Below are 25,030 nucleotides of genomic sequence, written 5' to 3'. Positions count from 1 at the left end.
AGGAAACGAGAGAAGAGAGCTGACAGGAGAAAATACAACTGGTCGAGATGAAAGTGAACCAGCTGACTCAATGGCACCAACCCCAAAACAAATTAGTCTTACCAAATTCTTTCTCATCCTTTTCTTTTTCATTCTCTCCAGTACTAAAACTTACTGATCTAGAAAGGAATTTTTTCATAGGGGCTCAGCATCTCTGAAACCTGATTTAGCATAATGTCCCACTGGCCCGATGTAAAAAGAATGAGAAAGATAGAGATATTTTCTATTTCTAGAATTTTCTATTGTATGCTAAATTCTTATATGCCAAATTGAGTTCTTAGATCTTACTAATTTTTTTATGCTACAGATATTTATTAGTTCAGGCATTTTCATGACTGATCCAGCAAACGTTAGTGCCAGTCTGTTGACTTTTTAAGATTTAGAAGAAAAACAGAATAGGAAAAAGCAGGAGAAGACGATAGCAGGTGTTGTTTATGTAAATAATGATTTGCTCATGAGGCACAAGTAAATTAGGACTATTTTCTTGAGGACAAGTTTTCAGAATAACAGCTTGGAAACCAAGGAGATCATTTAAATTTCGACACTTGAGTCAGCCAATTATTACACAGTCCTATAATTACCTTATTTCATACAGAGTAATTGCAACAATGACTTAAAGTCAAAACACAGCCTAACCTGTGGTCCTTTTGTCAACTTGAAGTACCAGTCTGGGCCATCATTTTGCAGTTCCATTTTGCAGGCCAAGCCAACCTTCACTGGCTTTTCCCCTGTTCTCTCCTTTCTTTGCACTCTTACAAAGTCCTTTCAGCCAGGTTGTCCATTTTTCTTACATCCTGAACGAACAAACATCTTTCTCCTAGGTTTGGAACAAGTTCTGCAGTATTGGAGTCAATGTTGTTCCTGCAGTTCAATTTTGGAAAAGATATTGGTGATTGTACATTAATTTCCACTTAAACACTAGATCCTTAAAAAAGCTCTATAAAATGTTGTGCCTGCAAAGACAGGAGAAGCATATATATCAGGGCTGAGGATTAACAGGTGATACATGCATCACTTCTCAATTAAAGGTTTAAAAAGAATGTAAGTGGTACCTAAATGTTTGGTGCATAAATGTAGGCTCACTATACATATGGAGAGTGTCTTGGGCATTAGCTGTTTTTTGAACATACTTGAAAATCCAGAACTGCAATCTCAAAAAGCAAGCAGGGTATTCTGATGAACCCTCTTAAGCTGTCCTTCCTGAAACTGACAGAACTTAGACAAATTTTAGGTAACATCACTTAAGAAAAGTGTCTAAGATTTTGTTTAATCAAGTGCATTTATTCTCACCAAAGTTTAGATCAGAACTGATGACAAAAATAATTACTATTCTTTATATGTCTGACATTTTAAAATCTAAGTGCTTTTCTTATAAAAGGTCCTGAAATAGAAACACCTATTATTTTTTGTTGTGTAAGAGGTAACATGTAGTTGAGACTTGCTGTTCTTTCCAGTTATCTAGACATCAGTAACCCAGGAGTATAACATTTATTTAACAGTCAAATAGTTTCCTCTCTCAGTAACAACAACAGGGAGAAAGTTCCAGGAGATTAACTCATTAAATGAATCCTGTTGCATCAGGTTCACGGGAGCAGGGATCTCATCCCTTGCGGAAAAAAGACAGTGGGGCCACATCAGAAGAGCTGGTGGAACCCTGAGAGGCCTGAAGGAGACCTTGGTGCCTCGAGTTGTCTCTGGAAGTTGGCTGTCTGGAAACCGCTTCTTGGATTCAGGGGATGAGTTTACATAGGCAGATTGCTTGTCCCCTTATATATCTTGTAAGCATTTGGGGCTTTATTTTTTTTTTTTTTAAAAAAAAAAAAAAAAAAGAAAACTCTCTCAGCCTCCTGTGTTTTATTTTTTTTCAGCCAAATGACTTCTTTATAAGGGCCTGGAAAAAATACACATTCTTCAAAGAGCTATTGCTTCAGTTTCAAAATGTGAGGAAGGGGGGAGATCAAGCACAAGATGTATGTGGGGGTCAGTGGGAGCATAAGAAACCTCAAAAAAAATCCATCCAGCCTTTTTATTTCTCTTTCGAAGAGATGAGAGCAGAGTGGGACTAGACCCAGTTTTGCCACAGGTTTGGGAATAATGATTTTTGTTGAAAGAGATGGGTACAGGTTATTACTCTCAAGGATCCTAGGTGTGGACTTCAGGAGTGGATGCTTGGGAAAGCAAGGGAATGGGAGTATGCAAGGCAAAGGAGGCAGGGGAGCAGGGCAAGAGGTAAAACGTGTGAGAACAGAGTAATACATAAAGGGACTGCTCGGTATAAAGAGCTTGAGACCTTGGGAGTCTCACCTTGTGCTGCTTTCTTGACAAAGCTTGTTTCTTAACAGCCCTTCCACATTCATAGTCTACTCAAAACTGGCTGTGAAAATTACAGAAACTCTATCTGCTGTTATGAAAAAAAGGTTAAAGATGCTTGAGAGTCTTATTGCCTCACAAATTCCAGAAACTTTCTTCTGCAACCTTTAGAATCAGCAAGGTTTTACTTCAATTCCAGTAAAGCTGGCTTAAAAGCTGACCTTTTACTTCTTAGAAACGTATTTTTCTTTTATTACCTTATCATGTCAATTTTGAAAGGAAACTTGTCCTTTCCAGGACTCTTATTTATATTTCTATGTGACTTTTTAGTATAATGAATTCATTTTTTAAAAGCAATGTTGTTGTTAAAATTAGCACTCGTTCTTTCTTCTGATTAAGATTCATAATGCATGTGAATCTGGCTATTTAAATAAATATTTTAATTTGCTGAAGATAGGGCTGTGAGTAAGTATTAAGTAGTCATTTGGGTCAAGGCTGAACTCTATAGCGTTTCTATTTCCTGCACGTTGGGGATGAAAAAGACCTATTTAGAAAACTTTCTTGTCTTAGGTACAAGAAATGTCCCTCTGTTAAGCCAAAATTTGTTACTGACTCAGGGTTAAAAAGAAAAGTCATGCCAGTCCAAACCAAAATTGCAAAATAAACGTACTTAAAAATAATCCCCTTTCTGGCATTGATTTGTGGTGTGTTAAATGGGAAGCAGGATGGTTTCTTCGGGTAAAACACAGGGTGACCCCGAATTCCTGCTGGAAGGGCTGGATGTGGGATCCTCCCGGATTGTCTGGAACTGATGGCCGTCGCAGCCTTCATCGCACCTTCACACCTGCCGGGCCCGCGCACGGACATTCCCATCCGCTGCTGGCAACGAGCAGCCGCCGTGCTCGTCTGCTGGGGGGAGCACCCCAAAAAGCCGGGGGGGGGGGGGGGGTGTGCCGCTGCTCGAGCTGCACCCCAGAACCGCCCAAGTCGGGGGCGAAGGGGAGCGGGAAGGCGGGAGAAGCAGATTGGGGTGGCACGACGGCGGGAGCTGCCCGGCCCGCGGCCGCGGGCACGGCGGGCCTGGCCGTGGATCGGCGGGGCGAGGCCCCTGCCCTTCCCTGCGGGGACCCCCGGCAGCCGTGCGGGCCGCAGCCCGCCGATCCCCGCTCTCCTCAGCGGCGGCGGCGAGCCCCGCGGAGCCGAGGCGGAGATTAAAACCGCCGAGGTGGGGACGGAAAACGCCGCCAACTTCCTCCGGGGAGGGCCCGGCCCCGGGGCGGTGCGCTCCCCGCGGGGAGCCGGCCCTGCGCACGGCGGGGGGCGGCGGCGATGCGGGCCGCCTGGGTGCTGCTGCCGGCGCTGGCCGCCCTCTCCGCTTACTACGTGTACCTGCCGCTGCCCGGCACCGTGTCGGACCCCTGGAAGCTGATGCTGCTGGATGCCACCTTCCGGGCAGTGCAGCAGACGGTAAGGCGGCGTTACGGTCCCCCGGTTCCGGAGAGGCGGACAGGGCCCCCCCCCCCCCCCGGCGCCGGTGCCGCAGGCTGCTGGAAGCGGCGGCCGCCCCGGAGGAGCCGCCTTGGGCATCCGCGCAGCCCTCCCGGTGCCGCGGTCCCTGGGACCTCGCGAGGGGGACCCGGCGGGAGATCCGCGGTTTGCACTTCAGAGCCGAGGCGGGGAGAGGGGGTGAAGACGCCGGCAGCGCTGAACCCCCCGCGCCCGCGGTCACCGCCGGGCCGGGCCTTTACCGCATCCCGGAGGAGAAACGGGAATGGGGCTGGGATGTATCGCTCTGCCCGCCGAGCTGGGAGCGGCGGGCGGCTCCGGGCAGCGGCACCCCCAGGCTGCCCCTGGTTTCGGCCCAGCCAGCGTGCGCGTTTCAGCGAAGCTGCCATCCAGTCTTCTCTGGGTTTCGTAGCGCAGATTTAACCGGCTGTGGCTTAGTCGGGTTTCCAACTTGCAGGCTGTGGGTCAAAAAAAAAAAAAAAAAAAATGTTTTTTCTTCTGATACATTAAGTATGCCTTAGGGAAAGAAGGCATCAAGAAGCTCTTCCCAGCATTAAACTGCCTTGATTTGGAATTACTAAACAAAACTCTGAATGCTTGATTTTGTCACAAGACGTACATGACAGTTATCTCACTTCATGATGTCTTCCTCATTTTTTTGCCCGTGTTTTTAAGCTGACAAGAAACAGATCAGAGATCACAAACTTTGTGATAATGGCTTTAGCTGTGAGCTTTATTTCCTTCTAGGATGGTCTGATCTTTTACAAGGACTGATCAATCATGGTCAGGCCCCATGTAAGGTACCATGTTTGTGAAAATTTTGTTTTGTTTTGTTTATTTAACTTCCTAGTGGCACTTCAGTTTGCTAAATTGGTCCTGAAATGTACAAAAACTTCTACTTTGAGTGGATGAGACCATCAGCATATTCAAAAAAGGACTAAATTAACGGACAGAGGCCCTTAAATGGATATCAAAAGGACTAGATGAAAATGTACCTTCTGTGTTCCTAATACAGTAATCGCGGATGCTGGGAAGCATGAGGCGAGTGGTCCACAGTATCCAGAGTTGTATATTCTGCCTGAATAGCTTCTCTGGTTGCCACTGTTGGAGACAGTCTGGGATTAGATAGATCACTCATCTGAGACACTGGGGCATCTTCTCGTAGTCCAAAGATATCACCGATTCAAAGCATATCGCTAGGCTATAAGGATAAAACCTGTTTGCTTGCATACCCTCCCATATATCTGCTAGGAAGGTTATGCAGACGTGGCCTACAGTAGCTTCATTCTTCAGGAAAATCAAGGCTTGATGTTCACTTGCTACATGTTAAATAACTGAACAGCAAGCGCTCAGCTTGCCCAAATTCAGTGATATATATGTACGTACAGAAGGGCCGTGATCCCCCCAAGCATGCTGCCTGCAAAACGTCCTCACAGTCCAGCCAGGAACACCTGAATCCAGGCCATAACCTCTAGCCGAAGGAGACCTATCTTTAGAAACTCATGACTGTGACTCTATATGTGTATAATGCTGTTGGCTTATGTACACATTTAGTTTGTTTATGTGGTATGTTGTGCATACTCAGTTGAATTCTGGTGCCTCTAGTTTGGAGGCTGGAGGGTTTCTTTTTTGAGGTATTCTAGAGGTCATAATCCTGAGAGGAGCTGGCAGGACAGAGCCTGCCCGGGTGGCAGCTGCAGCAAACTGTCCGGCAGGGCTGAGGTGCCCACATGTGTCCCTGCTCTCTGGGGTGTAGATGTATCTGTTAGGGGAAGTAGCAATTTCTTAGTCGTTTACATCACTGGCCTTAGAAATACAAACTTCTATAGTGAGAAAAATTACTAAACAAGTAGCAGTTCCTGTAACGTAGCTTACAAACCAAAGGAAGGAATAAGTGAGTTTTACACAGAAGCATAAAGGAAGTGGGGCGTTGGAGATGCCCTGAATCACACAACAGGTAAACCTTGGGGCATTCCTTTCTGGAGAGAAAGAGAAGGTGCTTTCCAAGCATTCAGAAGCCTTTCCAACACTGCGACACAGCACGAAGTCGGGAATAAATGACTGCCATTAAGAAGGAACTGTGTGAACTGAAGCTAGAATTGTAAAAGATAAACTTCAGTATTTGCTTTGTTAGATGTTGTGTGTGTATGTAAAATAAAGTGCATGTCCTTCTGTAGAGCTCAGCTTCCCCTTTCTTCTTCTACCAGCTATTGCAAGACCAAATGGTTTAACTTTTCTCTAAATGTGAACTTTCACCCACTTCTGAATGTATTTTCATCTTGCTATCTATTACTTTGCTGTGTAGGTTTGATAGCAGACAGAAGTACATTTCTGATTTTAAAATCTCTGAAACGTGCTGCAATTCTTTTTTCTGCGGGCATGAGTCAAACTTTATATGCTTCAAATACAATTGATTGTCTTTTGCTTATTTTGAAACAGGTTTGTGAAGACTGACAATTAAGCATGACAATTCATTGTTAGGGATAATGTGTTTGTTTCCTCAGTGCATTAATAATCACTATCAATAAAACATAATAAGGCTGTCACTGGCTTTCAGCATACTAATGATAAGGTGTTGCGTTTCCATGTAGAGTTTTGTCCTTGTCAGCTACAAAATTTTTTACAAGCCTGGGACTGACTCAGTGTCCTGGCTTAGCATAAGACACTTAACAAATATTCAGGTATAATCACAGGTTAAAAATTCCATAATGCTTATAGGACAGTTCCTGTAAGTAGGTTTCAAAGCATACTACAGAAGGGGACCAATACTGTTATCCTAATCTTAATTTGAGGGGGGAACAGAGATAGGAAGAGATGGAGTGCATTATCCGAGCTCACAGAAATTCCAGTGGCAGAGCTGGAACCTGAGCTGGCTTTTCAGAGCCTTGTTCCTGTGCCCTCTTTAATGTCCTCTGCTGCCCCAGGATGAAAACGGAGAAACTTAAACTTTAATAATATTAATGAATTGATGTGAAAGCGCTTAACTGAAAATGAGAGTAATTTTCCCCTCTCACCTGTCTCAAAGATGGGACATGGTAACATTTTTACAGAAAACTGATATAACAGAAATTTAGCTCAGAAATTAAAAACTGTATACTTATGTATACAGGTATGTCAGAACTCAGCTTCACTGAAATTTGGACTACCACATAATTATGAGATTGAGCCACAGATTAAATCATAGGTATAAACAATACTTGGTGTCTGGTAAAAAGTATCTAAAGCAACGTTTCATAAATCTGCTATTAACAGCAGGATTGATACAGGCGTTTTACACTTCTTCCCCTAACCACTCTACCTTATCAGAGTAAAAGAGCAACATATGTTTATTAAATAAGACCTTTGAAATAAGTTATTTCTGAACACCACTGTCAAGATACTTGCTATTCCAATGCATAGCAAGGAAGAAATTATTTTTTTGGAACTGGGACAGCTGTTAGCAGAGGTTTGGAAGGACAAGTGGGTTGGCATAGGGGCCATCAGATAGATGTATAAGGAAGAACGTAGCCAGCTGTACAGAGGGTAAAACTATCCTCATTTTTTCCTTATTAGCCAAGTGATTCCTTCATGCTTCTCTGCCACTCCTGTGCTTTCAGAATAAAATCTAGGGCATGGAGCATCAGCATTCAGGATTAGAGAAAACAGTAATTAGTTCTTTATAACATTTTAACATCTATCTATGTATATATATTTCAGAGTATGTGACTTCTGGACAGACATAAATCATAGTTGTAGCCAGCCAAGTAAGTTGTTTATGTTTTTGCATGCAAGAACATAGTCTTGGAATTGGTTTACAGTAAACCAGGTTAGTTGTGGCGGGTAGGTCTCACAGCAGTGGAACCTGAGCACAGACTGAACCACACTGGAAGTCCTGTTTGCAGTAACAGGTAACTTTTGTCTCTATCTAGTATAAAAGCAAATCATCATGGGCGAATAGATATATGCACAAAACCTTACATTAAAATATAATCTAGCTTCTGCTTCTAATTAACAAACTGTAAAAGAGTTGTCTTGGCTTCTTTTCAGTTCTAAAGGCAATTTGTAAAACTAAGAGTGCTTGTCTTTGAGGATTGTCTTTATATGACACAGACAAAAATACATATTCTTTACTGGGCAATAATGCACCTGCATTAAGGAATGGTTCTGTAAAATAAAAGAAAATAGACATTCATCTTTAAACAGGATTAACTGCCTGAAAGGCACACAAAACAGTATGTTCTGCAGACAGCTAAATGGGGAAATGATCCTGTTTATTTTTCAGTAATCTGTATTATTGACTACAAATACTGTAGTTGGTATTTTGGACTCTAATGTTATAGAAGTGTGTTTTGCAAAGTGATGCCAGAATTGATGACAGTGTCTGCATCTTTTAAGGTAGGAAGTTTAGTCTCAGTTCACTCGCCCAGTTCCCGCATCATTACTCATTTGAGTCATGAGTGAAATTTGGCTTAGTCCCAAGTAGTGTTGTATGAAAAAAGAGCCTTAGCTGTTTGCTTAATTCCTGATCCTGCTTAGGCCAGAAAGGTCATTGCAGGACCTTGGTCTGACCAGCTGTGAAGGCCGTGGAGGAAGCAGCTGATGCATTCAGCTTGGCTTCAGAGACGCGCTGCCTCTGTGTACCACTGTGTACCTCCTGGATGTGACCTGTTGCAATAATTCCATGGCTAAAGGTCAGAGATGTGAAGCCAGACAGTCATATGAGGACAAAGAATCCCAAAGTGCTGAGTACTGTTAGAGGTCAATAGACATTAGCAACAGAAAAACTCTTCTGGATTTTTTTTGTTTTTTGTTTTTTTGTGAAGCAGAACGCATGTCTAATATGAAGTACAGGTCCATGAGGGAGGTAAGCCTAATAGCAGTGAGCATTTGGGATTCTTCATGAAATTACCAGCTGAGGAGCCAATAGAAGGATCCTGATAGTTTAGGGACAGATGTTGGGGCTTAAAGGTGAAATAATGGTGCCTCTAGAGCAGTACCTTGTTCATTCTGTCTGCTTTTTATCACAACCCTGACTCCCTTCTTAATTTATTGAAAATTTTCTCCTACATCAGTTAAATCTTTAAATATCTGGTACCCCTCACCAAAGAATTTACCAGGAGGAAGGCGTCAGCCTTGAACAGTTTAGTCTCTAGCAGGTCCATGGGTTGTCCCTAGCTGAAAACCCCTGTGATGGGGATGTCCGAGTAGAAGAAGAGATTGTGGTTGTAATGATTGCTTTGCCAGACTTGCTGGAGTGCTGGGGAGCATTACAGCGTGAGTGTAAATGACACTGCTGCCGAGGCAGCTGTGGGTCACGGGGAGCCAGCAGCCCCAAAATGAAAAGCTGCCATTGGAAATGAGCAGTAGATTGTCAGGAGGGCTAGTGTAACATGTCCAGTGGTTATTTGCTAAATTGGCTCCAACGCCACCAAAATACTCACGTTGGCCTCGCTGGCCTGCCTACCCCTCCTCTCCTGGCGTGGCCCTGCTCATCCAGCTCTGCCCGCTTCCCGGCCGCTCGGCTCCCTCGGTGAGTGTCAGCCCATGACTCAGTCCAGCCCGCAACGCCGTGAAGTTCACCAGCCACGTTTCCCCAGAGTTACCTGTTCAGAAAACAAAAATGTTTAGCCAGATGGATGCATAAAACCAGTCACTACATGGGAAGACTTGCGGCTGGGGCCCAGACTGAGTGATGTGCTCTGCCTGGAGCTGGCACAGCAATTCTGGGCTAATTGCCCACACGGCTTTCATCTTTATACTATCTCCTCTTTTCTGTGAGCTCGTCTCTACTTTTTTCTGTAGTTTTTTAACTTCCCCCTTGTTCTTTTGCTTTCTCTTCCTTTTCACTAGCCTTTACTGTTACAGCACTGTCTTTCCCTTTTCACCATGGAACATCACTGTTTCTTCTCTTCCACATGCATATGAACACACGTAATTCCCAAATATATTTAAGTGCTATATTTGATAGCCTGCAACAGTCCTGCATGTTGTCACAGAAATGGTGGTAAAAATCATGAATACCAGCAAAGATCAAACCAATTATCGCTCACATGAAATGACCAGATACAGTATTATAATAGATTTAAGGTGATCCAACTGTGGACTGCTGCCAGGAGGGCTGGTCCCATCCTTTCCTCCACTCCCTCTTTCCTGCCTTGGGTTGTCAGTAAGATGGTCACGTGGCTGAAGTTTAATGTTGTCTTTCTGTTTTTGCTGGGTTCATATCGAGCTGGTGCATCAAGGTTATGCTCTGAGGCTTCATGTTCATTAGTGCCAACACAAGGAAGGTGCCAGGGAAGCACAGCTGACAGCATGGGCAGGTCTGCTCTTTGGGTGGCAATATAGCCCTAGAGGAGAGTTATCTAACCATTAAATATATCTTTTTCTGCCCGTGGTTATAATATGGAGTGATAAGATATTATATATCTATTTTAAATATTTATTTATAGAGAAAAAAATATAAGAATTTTATTTGCAAGAACTTTGGACAAGACTGGCTCTTTGCCAGCAAAAAGTGCAATCCTGGTGCCTTACAAATAGGCATACCAAATATGCTGATTAGATAGACATACTTACAACGAATCTGTCTGATAAGTGCTTGGCAAAAAAACTGCCTATGCTTACCAAAAAAATTAGGAGTGTTGCTTTTGTGCCCTGATATACAAAGCATCTCTTCCAGGTTTTTGGATTCTTGGAAAGAGGAGGGGTCTATTATAGGGGAAAAAAAAAAAAAAAAAAGTCATGCAAGCCTGTGATTAAACAGCAGAACACCATGGCCATCTGCAGGTTAAGAACAGAGCAGAATACTTCTCAGTAAACAACGCTAACTAGCCTTGAAAATAAAATATTTCTGATTCCAGGGAACATGTGGTAATCTCGTCTACAAAGAATGTGAACTAAAGTGGGAGAAAACTAAAATGAGATGTCTGTTGCAGCACAGTCAGGATAAAAAAATCTACAAAAACATTGTTTTCCCTGGCAGTATTTTTAAAATTGCTTCCCAGTGGTTACCTTCCTTGGGAACGTCCATGGGGCACAGGGAGGATCAGATCTTTAGCTTGTTACATCAGTGGCAGCCCAACAAATGGTGTGCCAAATTATTAATATATCTCTTCAGATTTCAAACTCGAACAGGGTTTTCCTGTGGGAATTCTTCAGTAACAGTGGGAGAAAAGCATGATCTGAAATTACGAGATACGAACAGCCTTGTGAATTCAGCATTTCTTCCTGCCGGGCGGATACTTTGTGTTCCTTCTCCCAGAGAAAAAGCCTTGCATTATGAAGAAATTCTATTCCATCCAAAAAAACAGGAAACATTTTAAAATTTGGATTCCCACCAAACTATCTCAGCAGGGTGACATTACCACAAGCTAAAGCAAGAAAAGAAAGTGATTTTTGTAAATTCTTGTTTTGGAAGTGGATTCCTCTCCCCACTCACATAGCAGCCCACAGTATTTGGCATATATTTTTTTTGGAAAAATTATCAAAGCTTGTCTTCTTTCTACAGCAATTTGCAGTGGAAGTGAGGCTGTGCAGGGCCTTTTCTATACAGCACCTGACTGAAAGCCAATTTTTTTTTTGTTTGTTTTACATTCAAACTAATGATGTCATATTAGATGGTTACATGTAACGAGCTGGGGCTGTAGACATAAGGAGGCAGATCTTGTTTGGCATGGATACTGCTGAATGCTTCAAAATGTGCTTTTCCTCCGGAGGTGTGTGTTTGCCTCTGTTAGCCCTTCCTTTGCTGCGAGCAGGTGCTCCTGGCAGAGAAGCTGAATTTTGGCACTGAAAGTGCCTCTGAAAATGGTGTTGCAGAAGTACAGTAAAGAAACCCAAGTCAAGAAAATGAAATACCTGTCCTTGTGAACAGATAAGAGAAACCAGAAAGAGACCCTGAAACTCTTTATTTGCAAAACATTGTCTGTCATGAGGAACCAGACTTGGCTTCCACTTAGTTTTGGTACAGGTTAAGCTATGGCAACTATTTGTTGTTCACAACGTGAATGCGGTTAGACCAGCACCTGGGTGACCCTGCTCTCTCAGGTGTCAGCATCTTTAATTCATACTAGCAGGTTTGCACTGCACTAGCAGTACTAGCAGAAGTAAAACAGTTACGTGGTCATGTGTAGACGAGCCCCATGGCACCTAACAGTACACCTCTTATTCCAAGTGTTTGGGAACTGTTCATAAAAGAAGAGGTCACAGCTGACAGTTTCCTTTATGGTAGTTGTCCTATAGGTGTACACTAGGTACATATATTAATTACCTCCCAACTCCATTTCCTGAACTGAGAAAGCTGTACAAAAGGCTTAGCTGCTTCTCCAATTTCTAGCCTTCATCACTAGGACAGAGATTAACACTTCAAAAGGGGAAGGATCCCCACTACTTTTTATTTTTTAATGGCCAGTCTGGAAGTCGTAGTCCCTGCAGTCCTTTGGCTCGCCCTTTGCCACTCCTTCTGCACCAGCCAGGGAGTGGGAACAAGTATGCACTACAAATAGCCTGCAGGTCATATGTGGGGAGCAGGTCGTGACCATTTAGCTTGGAGGAGAGTGCCTTGGATCCCAGTACTGTTTACTGAGAGAAACAGGTTTTTAATCTATTCAGGGCAAAGAATAAAAAATAAATATGAACATAAAAACCCTGGTTAGCCAGAGGGGATAAAATCTCTCCCCTTCTACCGTAAGGGGACAAAAAGATCAGATCATTCTTCATTTTCATAGTGGCTTACCCACCTCCCCCCAAAAAAGTAGCACACTTTAGTCTCTGGGGTTGGGAAAAAAAAGTCACCAACTTGCCATGGTTCTTGAATAGTGTTTCAGATCCTTCCCAATTCAGCAGGTAAATACAGGACAAGCCAATAAACAATCATTATATTCCCTTAAGACTATTCCAGTTTTCAAATTTCTTTGTAATCCTTGAACTTTCTTAATACAGAAGTGGAAAGATTTACGCTTTGGGGTGGAACAAGAGAAATACTTTGCATTTATGATACCTTACCACCACGAAAACTTTGCCTGTGTGGTATTGCCCTCTGGTGGCACCGCTCTGAGGAGCTTTGCAAGTCCCGCAGTGGAGTATGCCGGTGAGGTTCATTTCCTTTCGTGGTGTCTTTGAAAGGCAAGGATCTGAGTGCCCGAACTGCGTAGTGCTCGTGGTTTGATTTATTTTGACAACAGAGAGTCTTTTATGGACAGTATTTTGTTTTAATACAATTTTAAAAGTATTAGAGGTCTTTGATAATCATTAATTTTCCAGTGAATATTCTAAGAATCTGTATTCGTTTTCGTATAGGACCTGCCCTTTGAAGACATATGCATTAAACATCAATGCAGTGTTATATGATATGCTCTGAAGTAACAGAAATCTCCTTTTTTCTTCTTTTTTACAGTGTCACCTGATTCACTATCTGAGACTCAGCCATCACTTGATAGTTCTGAATTATTTGATTTGTACTTTTGATAAGCTGAAGTCTGTCTCCTCTGAAGACATTAACATCACGGATGCTGTTTTTGACGGTGTGGAAGTCAGAGTATTTGAACCTCCTGCGAAGCGAGATGAAAGGCTCAAGCGCAGCGTTGTTTACATCCACGGAGGGGGCTGGGCCTTGGCAAGTGCAAGTATGTGTCTGCCAGTAATTAAATGGGATGCTGGTTTGGTTTTCTCCTAGCAGGAGAAGCTAAAAGCTGTTTTGCCTGCCAGGGATGAAAATTTTGCTAAGACGTACCTGAAATCAGTAGTAATTGTCTCCACTCTGGTAGATTGGCTCTAAGGAAGCGGGGGGAGGATAAGTGTGAACACAAAGCAAAAATGCATATCTTATCTGCACGTGAGCTGTAAGAGGACCAAAACATTAATTTTGTTATATCCTAAGAGGACAAAATAGCTTATTGTCTAAATTCCTGGGATGCCTGGATGGGCTGTTTGGGCCAGTCCCTTGTTTTCTGTGGTCATGTGCAAAAGTCAGTCCTTGGTGATTAGGATTTAGCGACTATGTGTAAGGGGTTTGCCCCATTTTCAGACAATAATTAGCAGAAAAGTGAGCTGACCAACACTGCCTGTAACAGCATTACTAATGTTTGGCTCTTAAATAACACATACTTGGGAATATATGCTGCTGATCACAGACAACAGGCAGTGTGATGAAGAAAATGGGTAGAGGTGGGTTACTGTCCCGTGGTCTGGCCCCTTCCCTTAGAGGACCACTGCCACCACTAGCAGAAATTACCTTGAAAATTAATGCTATTTACTCCAGTTAACTTGGAAGCCACAAACATGATCAGAGAAAGTAAGGTGCTGCTCTAGGCAATGATAAGGTAACCACTGATCTTTCCACATCTTAGAGCACGAGAAAAGCCATGGGAGGAGAAAGAGCATGTGGTTCTCACAGCTTCTCCAAGATCCAGATCCGATAGGAGTCTTTCTCCTTCGCCTTCCCCATTGCTCCCATGACATCATGAAGTCCATACAGCCCTGATGCATTCTGTGGCTTCATCTATAAAAAAAGAACATTGATGGGGTTTTCAAAAATGTTCCAAAACAAAGACTATATTGATTGCATTTGGACTATGCATGTATAAATCACTTAGACCATGATTTAAGAGAGATTTGGGTTCCTAAATAACTTTAAAATCTGTCTTTCACATGCCTTTGGAAATCCCAGTCTCTTTGTCCTTCAATCCTATAGCAGTTAAAAATTTTGCTTCTCTTTCTACAAGGAATTTTGCTTTGAGTTGGGTTTTCTTAGGCTTGCTTAAGGAATGTTTGTTAGCGTCCTGTCCGCCTTGTTTGTTCTGTAACAGTTTGCACATGACTCTTGTGCAAAAAGTTCATATTAAACTACCATGCTTTCTTTGGATGACTATAATTCAGCTATGTGAGATGCTATCCTTGAGTCCAAGATGCAGAAGTTAATGGCACAAATGTTACAGCTAAATATTAAATTCTAAAACTAGATACTTTAGAAAACGCTTAGTGTCACAGTGTGTTTTATAGTACCGGGAACCAACGATTAAGTAAGTGGAAAGGAATAAAATTAAAGACAATCAGTTCATTGATAAATAGAATAGCTGTGATTAATCCTCCCTTAAATGAGTAGTTCAGTTGGCATTAATAGGGCAACTCATTTGAATCTAAGCAATACATGCTATAATAAAATGAACAACAAGCAGTGACTCATACAGTGATAACTGTCTCTGGATGCTAATGCCCCCAAGCCACTGAGTACCTTGAATTTTGCCCTACCAAGAGAACTGTGATATGTGGGTGAAATTACATGCCCGAAGTCACCAAGAAACAGATGAGAAAGAAACCATTAGACTGCAGGACTTCTCAAGGCATGAATTATGTTCCTTCTGCTCCAATATTTGGCACTTCATCTACTGCAAGCTGATCTCATTTACATTTCTGATATTTCTATCATGTCTTTATATTTTCTGAGAAGGCTTATGTATGGCTTTGTGAATATTGACATAAATGGACTCGTAGGTCTCTAACACCATGTCCTTTCGTTCCAGGAACAAGCCTTTATAACAATCTCTGCAGAATCATGGCTGAATCTCTCAATGCTGTAGTTGTCTCAGTTGAGTGAGTAATCTAAAACTGATCAAGTAATTTTAAGGTATTAGAAATACGTAATGTAGTTCTTTTAGCTTTTCCCTTGTTACTGGCTTCTGTATAAGGCTTTAACTTGGACAGTAATTCTCTATACCAGTCTGATATTTTTATCCTTTTAAAATTACAACAAATTGAAATGGTATGAAAAATTCATTTGGGCTTCTAATTATTTTAGAGGTCATTTCAGGAGGCAGAAATGTGGGAAAAAAGTAGCACTGAATGCAGTTGGACAAATACTAAAATGCAAATGTTAATGCATCTTGCAATTGTATCTACATGTACGGAGTGCCACTAAAACCTGAGATCATTCAAGTGCCAAGTTACGATTTTGTAAATACTTGTGAACTTTAAAAAAACAAACAAGAAACCCAGACACATTTGGAGATGATATATACCTGAAGGAGGGCTGAGCCCCATCTCTGTGCCCCTTCACGTATCAAGGAGGACTGAAGTCTGTCTACAAACCACAGTTTCTAAGTCATATTGAGCAAGGGTCTGCAACATAAAAATTATCAAATCATTTTACCCTTGCTCATTAACCAGAATACACTGTGGAGTCTGGCAGTTTCCTGCTGCTCTCTCAATCTCGTACTGTTCCAGTCATCTCCTCTAAGCCTTGTACTCCACTCAAGAGCAGAGGACTGCCAGGGTGCCAGACAACAGAGAAGCAGGGCTGGTTTTTTAACTCACTGAACAATTATAAGGTAAACAAACCTCTCAACTAGCTAACTACGTTACTTAGATGACTCCAACTTGATTGGTACTTTCCCCATCCTTATTGTCAACTTCAATATTTTCTTTTGCAAATGCAATTACTTGATATAACTACTCAAGTTTCCCACCTGCAGTTGATTATATATCAAGCTCTGTGATTTAATTGCAGCTTAATTATATGGAGTTGATGTTACTCATTCAATACTTATAGCATACTTTAAAGGGTCGCTATTTTTTACTTCTTTGTTGTTTATTAGTAGAAACAATGAAAACTAAAAAAGCAGCTGTTGGTTATTCCAGATGAGCAGTGATCACAGTATTGAAAAGGTCCTCATTATTCCTCTTATGATTTAAGGTGGTATAATTCTGCTTGTTTCTCTGAGTTATTGTTTACCTCTTCTCCTTAGCCATTATATCTTTCAATCAAGGCATTTGTACTCAATTAGTGAAGACTAATTAGATTTATCATTGGTTTAACTGCACGTCTTGCTTTCATGATAAATGCACAGTCTGTTACACAGCTTTGCAAGGAGTTCCCAAAGCACTCTCTCATATTCCTTTGTAGTTAATGCAATATACAGATTGCTTTCTGAAAGCAGGTCAGATTTGGAGTTTGAAAAACTTTTTGTGTAACCAAAGTTTAAATTTTATTCTGCGTGTGAAACTTGTTTTAGCTTAGATTCTGAAGAAAACTAGATTTTGTTTTGCTTGACTCTACTGAGAATATGTAAAATCTGTTGTTTGAAAAGCTACAAACAGAAGATGTGCTTTGTACCATAAGGCCTAGTAACAACTCTTAGATTACAAATTATTCAGTAAATATGAACAGACTTCTGCACTGTTATTTAGAAATTGAGAAAATCTTACGAATGGGACTCAGCTGCTGACTCTTCTGGGCAGACTGTGCACTCTCTCTGTGCCTGCACAATGGATATATTCCTGTTCCACTCCTTGATAAAAGGAGAGGAATTACTGAATCTGTTGCATTGGAGCAAACTGCTTTTCACTTCCTGGCTATCGTTCATTTCATGGCACAGAGGTATAGCAAGGTTCATTCTCTCCTGAGCATAGGTGAAAATTCAGGAAACAGAACTGCTTATGTGTTTGGCTCAGTGGAATCTGTTGGGTGTATATGACTTACTCTCCCTCGTACTAGTTAAGGTGGGGATTTGGATCAAAACCAGCCTGATTGTAATGACTCCCTTGCCAAGGGTGTTTTAAATATTCATTCATTTTTACAATGTGTGATAAAATCCTCTATTGGGAAAACCTAGAAAAGTGCTGCATAATTTTATGCTATCTTGGTATTATTCATATCTAGCAGGTTCCTATTAATCTTTCAGAATTAGAGCAATAATTATAAGATTAAGTCTTACATAAGTATTACACACCTCATATTTTTCCCGTAATATTTATCCTAATGAAATAGTTATTTGCCATTAAGGAATACCAGGTATCACCTATTAATCCCAAAAGAGAGGTACATCAATGGTAATAATTGTCTCTCACCTTTTTTCTTTACAGATACAGGCTGGTACCAGAGGTGTGCTTCCCTGAGCAATTCCATGATGCTCTTCGTGCTGCTAAGCATTTTCTGCAGCCTGATGTCTTAGCTGAGTATTCAGTTGACCCAAGTCGAATTGCAATTTCTGGCGATAGCGCAGGAGGAAATTTGGCAGCTGCTGTGTGTCAGCAGGTAACACCCAGTGTCTGTCACGTATTACGCTATGACAGTCCCTAATTCGGTGATGCATATAGGTTGACAGATTCTTTGTGCTGCGTCATCACAAGGTGATATGCCAACCCTAAAGACAGAATGGTAGAAAGCCAGCATCTAGTCAGTTTACAGAAGAAAAATGAGTCAATCACAGTATGCATCACATAGCTTGCAATGTCTTACTACAGTTACAGGTTGTTATGGGCCAGATATTAAGAGCAGATAGCTAAATGACTTTTTTTTACCCCATTTGCTGGGTCAATTCTTTATTTTTCTAAGTAGGTAACTAGGTATATGCATAATTTATCAATTTAGCTTCCTATGTTTATATGCTTGTCTCTGAAAATATGTTTTTATATCTTTGAAATACAAGTGAAGGACAAAATAATACAATAAATTAAGCTCAATTCTTGTGTTAAATTGTCTTCCTGTCACATTTTGCAATTTTAAGGAAATTTCTTTTGTGTACCTGCAGTTTAAATGTCATCTGAATTTAATCTAGTAAAGATTTTAAAGGCAGCCCGGGGCAAGTAATAATATTTTTCATGGTTGAGTGAAATATTAGCTTTTTCATATTGCCATAACCATTGGTGATAAGAAAGTAGATACCATGTCCAGACAACTAATTATCATTACAATCTTGAAGTATTGAATTAGGGTGAAAAAATTAATAAGAGACAATTACACTAAAAGTTTCAATATTGAGGGCTGATAAACATGATAGTACCATGTTTTGGAAAAAGCATTCCTAATTTGTTTTCCTGATGCATAATTCTTTTTAAACAAGATGAGATATGATAGAGGACTGTGTATCTTGTGTAGAAGATGAAGCAAAACAAGTGTTTGCTGATTCTTCCAGTAAAAGAATTAAGGGGCACCAAATGTATAATGTGTAGGTTCAAATCAAATGCAGATGGCAGGGTCAAGTCAAATACAGAGAGGTCCTTCTGCACATGGCAAGCCTTTGCTAGAGGAAACTGGATGCCAACAATTTGCATTAGCTGTAAAACAATTAGATAAATTCATGAAAAAAAAAATGAAAAGCTGTTAAAAGCAAGAATAGCTCCTTTGGTTCAGGAAGTCCTTCAGTTGCCAGTTGTTAATCTGGGCAATGTGTTAGAGAAATGCCACTTTACACTTTTTTTTTCCTACACCCTACAATAAATTTTTGCCACTGATTTCTGTTGGAGACAGGATACTGGGTCTGCCTGAATGGCCATCCTTACAAGAGAAGAAAAAGATCAGGCTGCTAATATTTTGAACAAAAGAACAACATTATCTGTGTAAGAGCAGAATTCAGTCTAAAAATTGCCAAATGAATAGTTGCTTATATGAAGTTCTAGATTGGTATTATAATGTTTAATTTCTTTATAATCCCAATTCTGTCCTATATTTTTTTCCACAGCTTAGCAAAGATGAGCATTTGACCATCAGACCAAAACTGCAGGCCTTAATTTATCCAGTCCTTCAGGCATTTGACTTCAATACACCTTCCTATCAGCAGAACATGAATATGCCTGTCCTTCCTCGTTATGTCATGATCAACTATTGGATAGATTATTTCAATGGTAATTATGACTTGGCTCACTCGCTGCTGATTAACAACCACACTGCTCTTGACGTTGGCCAAGCTCTCTCTTTCAGAGGACGTCTGAACTGGACATCTCTACTGCCTTCATCGTTCAAAAAGAACTACAAGCCTGTAATACAAACCACAGGCAAGGCTGAAATCATCCAGGAGATACCAGCGCTGCTTGATGTACGAGCAGTCCCACTCCTTGCAGAAAATGAAACTCTTCAGCTGCAGCCAAAGACTTACATCCTAACCTGTGAGAATGACGTCCTGCGAGATGACGGGGTGATGTACGCCAAGCGCTTGGAGAACGCCGGCGTGGAAGTCACGCTCGATCACTTCGATGATTGCTTTCATGGTTGTATGATATTCACCATTTGGCCTACTGATTTCTCTGCAGGGATTCAGACCAGGAACAGCTATATAAAATGGCTGGATGAAAACCTGTAAAGAGAGGGTCTCTCTAGAAGATGCAGGGTGAGCAACACTGATCTGCTCTTGCTAAAGAGCAAACAATGAAAAAGTGCACTTTTCCAAATTCTGACTTTGTCTTTTCAGCTGCAGCTGCTGGGGGTTACAGACCACTAACTACAGCATTCACTAGCTCGAATGGCCTTGCCCAGCAAAGTATTTTGAGAAATACTTTTTCAAACTTTGATTTTTTTTTTCCACCTTCTTTAAGATGACTATTGCCAAGTATTTACAATGTTGAGCAGGGAGATCAGCATTCCTGTAGCATTCTTAACTGACTGCAGCTTTCAGGCTTTGATTTAATTAGGCACAAAGGCCCCAGTTTTCAAATGATGTGAGGTAAAGCCAAACACCTACATCTACATCTGAATATATAAAAATGGGAGCTCGGTTTCAACAGTGGAGCACTTGATGTCAAAGAAAGTGTGAGCACTCTCATCTTTGACAGCAGAGCCATGCATGTGAATGTTAAGCATGGATTTTGGTGTTGGCTTTCAGGCACGTAGACAAATGGCTCATTTAAACTACAAAAAAAAAAAAAAAAAAAAAGGCAAACTCTTCTAGGCAAGTTAAGACGATGTTAGACAAGCCTCTTAGTCAAACGTGTAATTCAGCTTTGAAATTTGGTCTTTATTGCCTTTCAGTTATTTATATTTTATAAAAGGACAGGTCTAAATATACTTTCAATAAAAAGTATTATAGCATACATACAAATATGTGGGATAAAATACTGTGTGTAGGAGCAGAATCCAGGTTGCTTATGTGACCAGACTTCAAAGCTGACTACTTACTTGGCTAAAGAATGTGACTTTACCTGAATTTAAATCCTCAGTTTTATGACCCCCTTGCAGAAAACACTGAGTTTACTAAAAATAATCTGCTGTGTGGTTTGCACTAATGTTTGTAAGTAATAGTAGAAGTTTTTGTTCTCTGACTTTTCTTTTGTGCTTGTAGTGTTTATTATATTTCATGCTTCCTGGAAGGAGGGAGGCAAGCAAACAGAAGTGGGCTCTAATCTGTACAGAAGATTTAAATCTGAACTTTGCAGCTAAACTTTGTCTTGTAGACTGATGCAAAACACTAGGTAAGATGATCTCACTGTTGTGCTACAACAGGAAAAAAAGTTTGAGCCAGTCTGTAAAATTCAGACAAGCAGGACAGGGAAGCAAAGCCACTTGTGACAGTGTATATTGTCAAGGCTGCTTATGGCTTGCAGAAATGAACGTTGTGTCAAAAGCCCAGTGTTTCTAGGCAAAGATGAGAGAATGACTGACCCATGACCGAACTAGTGGATTAAATTCATCCTCAGCTTTACCACAGACTTCCTGTGGGAGTCCAGAACAGCTTAGTCTCCTTAGGCCTCACTTTCTTTTTCTGCAAGAGAGCGAGTGGTGATTACCTACCTCACAAAGGAGCTGTGAAGCTGAATTCACCGGCGTTGGTGAAGCACAGGGACGTGATGGGGACTGGCAGGCACTGAACAGCTCCCGTAGCTTTCGACTTTCCATCCTTCTCTCCGAGGTGGCTCCGAGCAGCGTGCCCCATGACGCGTGGTGCTGCTCGGCTGCGTCCTGCACAGCTCGCTCATCTCTGTCCTGGCTCCTGTCAGAGCACCACAAGGTGAGGCTTCTTGGCCGCTGGGAGATCATGACAAAGGTGATTTCATTAGAGCGTTTCTTATGGCAGGATTCTGAAAAGTTCTTTTAAAAAAAAAAAAAAAAAAAGGTACTGGTAGATCAAACTGCTTTCTGTCATTTAAAATATATACAGGCCAGGCCACTTTCACTGGTGTTTAAATTAAATAAGAGAATGGCTTTGCTGAATCATTGCTTCCTAGAAACATCAGGTTGTTAATGTGGTTGTATGTATTAAGAAAAGTTATCAATGAGACAAGGCCTCAATGTAGGCTCAGTCATGCAGGCTGAAACTAATTTCTGGGCATTGGTTCACACAGAGGTCACAAGCCAAAGCTTTTTCAACAGTGGTCAGATTGTTATTCCATTTAGATCATTACAAAGACTCAGTGGAATTAGAGCTGATGAGTGACAATCTGAATCAGGATAAATTTTGGTCAAGATATTCAATTAACACTGCAGAAGAATTAAAACTTTTTTTCTGGATTTCAACACCGTTTCCTCCTTTCCCCCATAAACACAACTTCAGTACATATAATTTAGATTTAAAACAGGCAGCTCCAAAGTTATGTCCATTCTAAAGACAAATTACTAATCTTGAAGGTCTGCTCCAGTGTCCTTTCCACTCTATGGAGACAGCTCCATTTACTTGACTTTAGACCATGACTTAGAGAATCGAAAAATATCATTACACTGAGTTGTGACAACAGGCTTCTTCCTGGCTTTCCCACTTAGAGTAAACCCACGACAGAAAAGATATAATTTATACCCACCTGCCATTATTAAAAGATAGTAGTTACTGTAGTACTGGGAAAAAAAAGTGGTTAATATTACTATAAATTCTATAATAATTAAGTTTGCCTGAGAGCTGTCTGCAAAGCTTTATATCAGCATCTGTTTATAGCTAAGTTATAAATAGCTGCTGTGAAGCTATAATATAATTGCTGCTGGTTTTTTTAACTGAAATGAAATGGAGAGCTGGAATATATAGTCATGGAATTGGCTGTAAATTTCCTTCACGCACTGAAGCACATTAAAGTCTTGGCACAAGAAATGGTAGTAAGTATATAACTGGACTGAATGTGTTTACTAAGACATCACCAGCTTGATGCAACATCCAAGATAGCAGCACAACTTGGATGAGATGTTACAGTATTAACTAGTTCTGTCAAAATATCTTGACTACTTTTATCATGCAGCTATATGGTTTAAGTACGTGATAGCTGCAAAGGATCCTGTGTTCCAGCTATGAAAAGAACTTTTAGTATATAACTGCACAAGACACTTGATTAAAATTCAGTGTAAACCTTGAAGTAAGTGTTAGTCCAAACTCAGCTTTCCTTCTACTTTCCTTTGCATGTAGTTCCTGTGCCCAAAGTTGAAAGTTCTGGGTTGTTTCCAGCTGATCTGCTGCAAACTCCCAGGAGCAGAGCACTAACTCAGCTGAGAGCTCAACCCAGGCCAGCAGGCATGGTTACAGGAAGCTGATGCCTGCTAGCAAGGGATTAAGATTAATGCATGTTACAACACCTCGATTTGTTCATGTGTTTAGTCCGAAAGTGTCTCCTTCAGTCTCCTGAAGTGTTTCCTCAGGCGTACCTACCGCCTTCATTCCTTGGCTATTTCACAAAGCAGTTTAGGGCACTTTGCACACTGTAGGATCAGATCAAGTATTTGTAACAATATTTCACCTGTGCATAATAAAAAGCCAGTATTCTAAAAGAAGATACTCCATAAATTCATCTATTTATCTTTAGCTACTTTTTGTAGATAGCTTTTTTTTTTTCCCCCCCTTCTACAATTAGACTTTATCTATCCATTGCAGGAATACCTCATTCCTGATGATGGTCAAAGCATTCAAATGTAAGCTTTTTAAAACAACAACAACAACAAAAAAACCAAACCCAAACAAACAAAAAAAAAAACCACCCAAAACTCACATCACAGAACCTATAGCCATTTGTATCCTACTTTCATAGACCTGTGAACTATACTAGCAGGTCCCCAGTATTTTGGCTAATATTCACAGGAATAAATGGAGGTTTTGTCTCCCTAGTTTAGGAACTCAAATAATGGGTGTTTGGCATTCCTGAAAACCCAGACCCATTTAAAGATGTTTCATGGTGCATAAAAATCACACATAAGATGAATTTCCTAACCTTCATCCAAGTAATTCCAAAATTGCTTCCCTAGCCTAAGCAGAAAGGCCATTGTGGGTTTGAAGCCCTACAAACTAAAAATAAATGCTTCATCTTTAAAATGTTATTTTGTAGTGTTTGGGCCTCTATTTTTTTAATCTCTTAACAAACTTTATTAGAAACTTTTTCAAATAAAAATACTAGAAGTAGGTTAACCTGTATTAAAACTTTTAAGCTGCTAAGATCTGTAACAATGATGTTAAAAAAAACAAACCCAGCTGATTTAATGTTCTCTTATTTATGATGTTCAAAACCCCAAAATACAACATACTTCATAGGAATGCATTCAGTATCTTATGCATGACTGTTTTTTGCTTCATTTCCCAGTGCAGGGGAAAGATCTTGTAACATCTAATTAGCAAGTGTGCTTGAGATGTGCTATCAAAATGAAGAACAAATAAATAAAGTGAAATATATCTGGCTTGTTTTGTTTTTTTTTTTTCCCTAGGACCACTGATTTTATTTTACAATGTACAACATTTCCAGTTTGAGTTTTCACTTAGCAGAGGTCAGTGAAACAAAGTGAGAGACCTCAGAGTTCCTGAAGAAATGCTGAACCAAAGCCTAGGTGGCTGTTTTCAAGGCAGGCAGCCTTGCCTGCACGTCCGTGGGCTGCGAGGGTGACCTCCTCTTACTTCATTTTGGCCAAATGATTAATGGTGAGCACATCTGGTGGTGTTGAATAGTGGACGATACCTGCACTCGTGCTGTTCTTCTCTTTCAAGATAGACAGCGGCACTCGTGTTCTCCAGTCTATCTATAAACACATTTTTATATGCTTATAGATTATGTATATGTTTGCAATCCGTTTTAGCCAGTGAAAGCCCTAGTTCCATTTTCATTCCTGTTTGCCTTCCTTTCACATTCTTTCTTTCTGAACTGTTACCCATTCTCTTCCACTGCTCTCTCATTTATTCATGATCATAGCAGCAATACTTTTAAAATATCCTAATGTGGGGGTTGGCCATTTTCTCCAGCAGTGTCCGGTGACTTTCACAGAATATAAAGCTTTCCTCCTGCTGAAAAAAAGTGCTGGGGGAAAAAAGCTTCAGAGGACTTACGACCCTATTTTTAAGTCATCAGGAGTCATACACCTGCCTGCATTAAATGGAATGCATTAAAAACAGTCTGGCACCCATAGAACACTTTTTTTCCCAGTCGTGTTTTCTTAGATTTAGTAAGAATTCTGGCTGGGCAGGGCCGTGCCCCCGCGGCCGGGTGCCGCTGCGGGAGGATGCACAGCCCGGGCTCGCTGCCGTCTGTGCTGCTG

At 41.0% G+C, this 25,030-nt stretch overlaps 1 protein-coding gene across 1 annotated transcript; it reads left to right on the top strand.

Moving 5' to 3' along the window:
- The first annotated feature begins 1,893 nt into the window (after nucleotides 1–1,893).
- Nucleotides 1,894–24,176, top strand: NCEH1 (neutral cholesterol ester hydrolase 1). Its single transcript, XM_042798673.1, has 5 exons — nucleotides 1,894–3,816; nucleotides 13,229–13,457; nucleotides 15,354–15,423; nucleotides 17,692–17,863; nucleotides 19,290–24,176. Exons 1-5 carry the CDS (start codon nucleotides 3,679–3,681, stop codon nucleotides 19,905–19,907), a joined length of 1,227 nt encoding a protein of 408 aa, XP_042654607.1. The 5' UTR covers nucleotides 1,894–3,678; the 3' UTR covers nucleotides 19,908–24,176.
- The last annotated feature ends 854 nt before the right edge of the window (nucleotides 24,177–25,030 follow it).

Source organism: Tyto alba, unplaced genomic scaffold, assembly GCF_018691265.1.
Source record: "Tyto alba isolate M040663 unplaced genomic scaffold, T.alba_DEE_v4.0 Super-Scaffold_10, whole genome shotgun sequence".
In the NCBI taxonomy this organism is placed as follows: domain Eukaryota; kingdom Metazoa; phylum Chordata; class Aves; order Strigiformes; family Tytonidae; genus Tyto; species Tyto alba.
The sequence above is the reverse complement of the archived record's forward strand: the minus strand, read 5'-3'. Positions and strand labels throughout refer to the sequence as shown.

Coding starts and splice junctions, on each gene's coding strand:
- NCEH1 (XM_042798673.1), top strand. CDS start 3,679: ATGCGGGCCGCCTGGGTGCTGCTGCCGGCGCTGGCCGCCCTCTCCGCT. Junction 13,458..15,353: donor CTGGGCCTTGGCAAGTGCAA/GTATGTGTCTGC, acceptor CTTTCGTTCCAG/GAACAAGCCTTTATAACAAT. Junction 17,864..19,289: donor CAGCTGCTGTGTGTCAGCAG/GTAACACCCAGT, acceptor TTTTTTCCACAG/CTTAGCAAAGATGAGCATTT.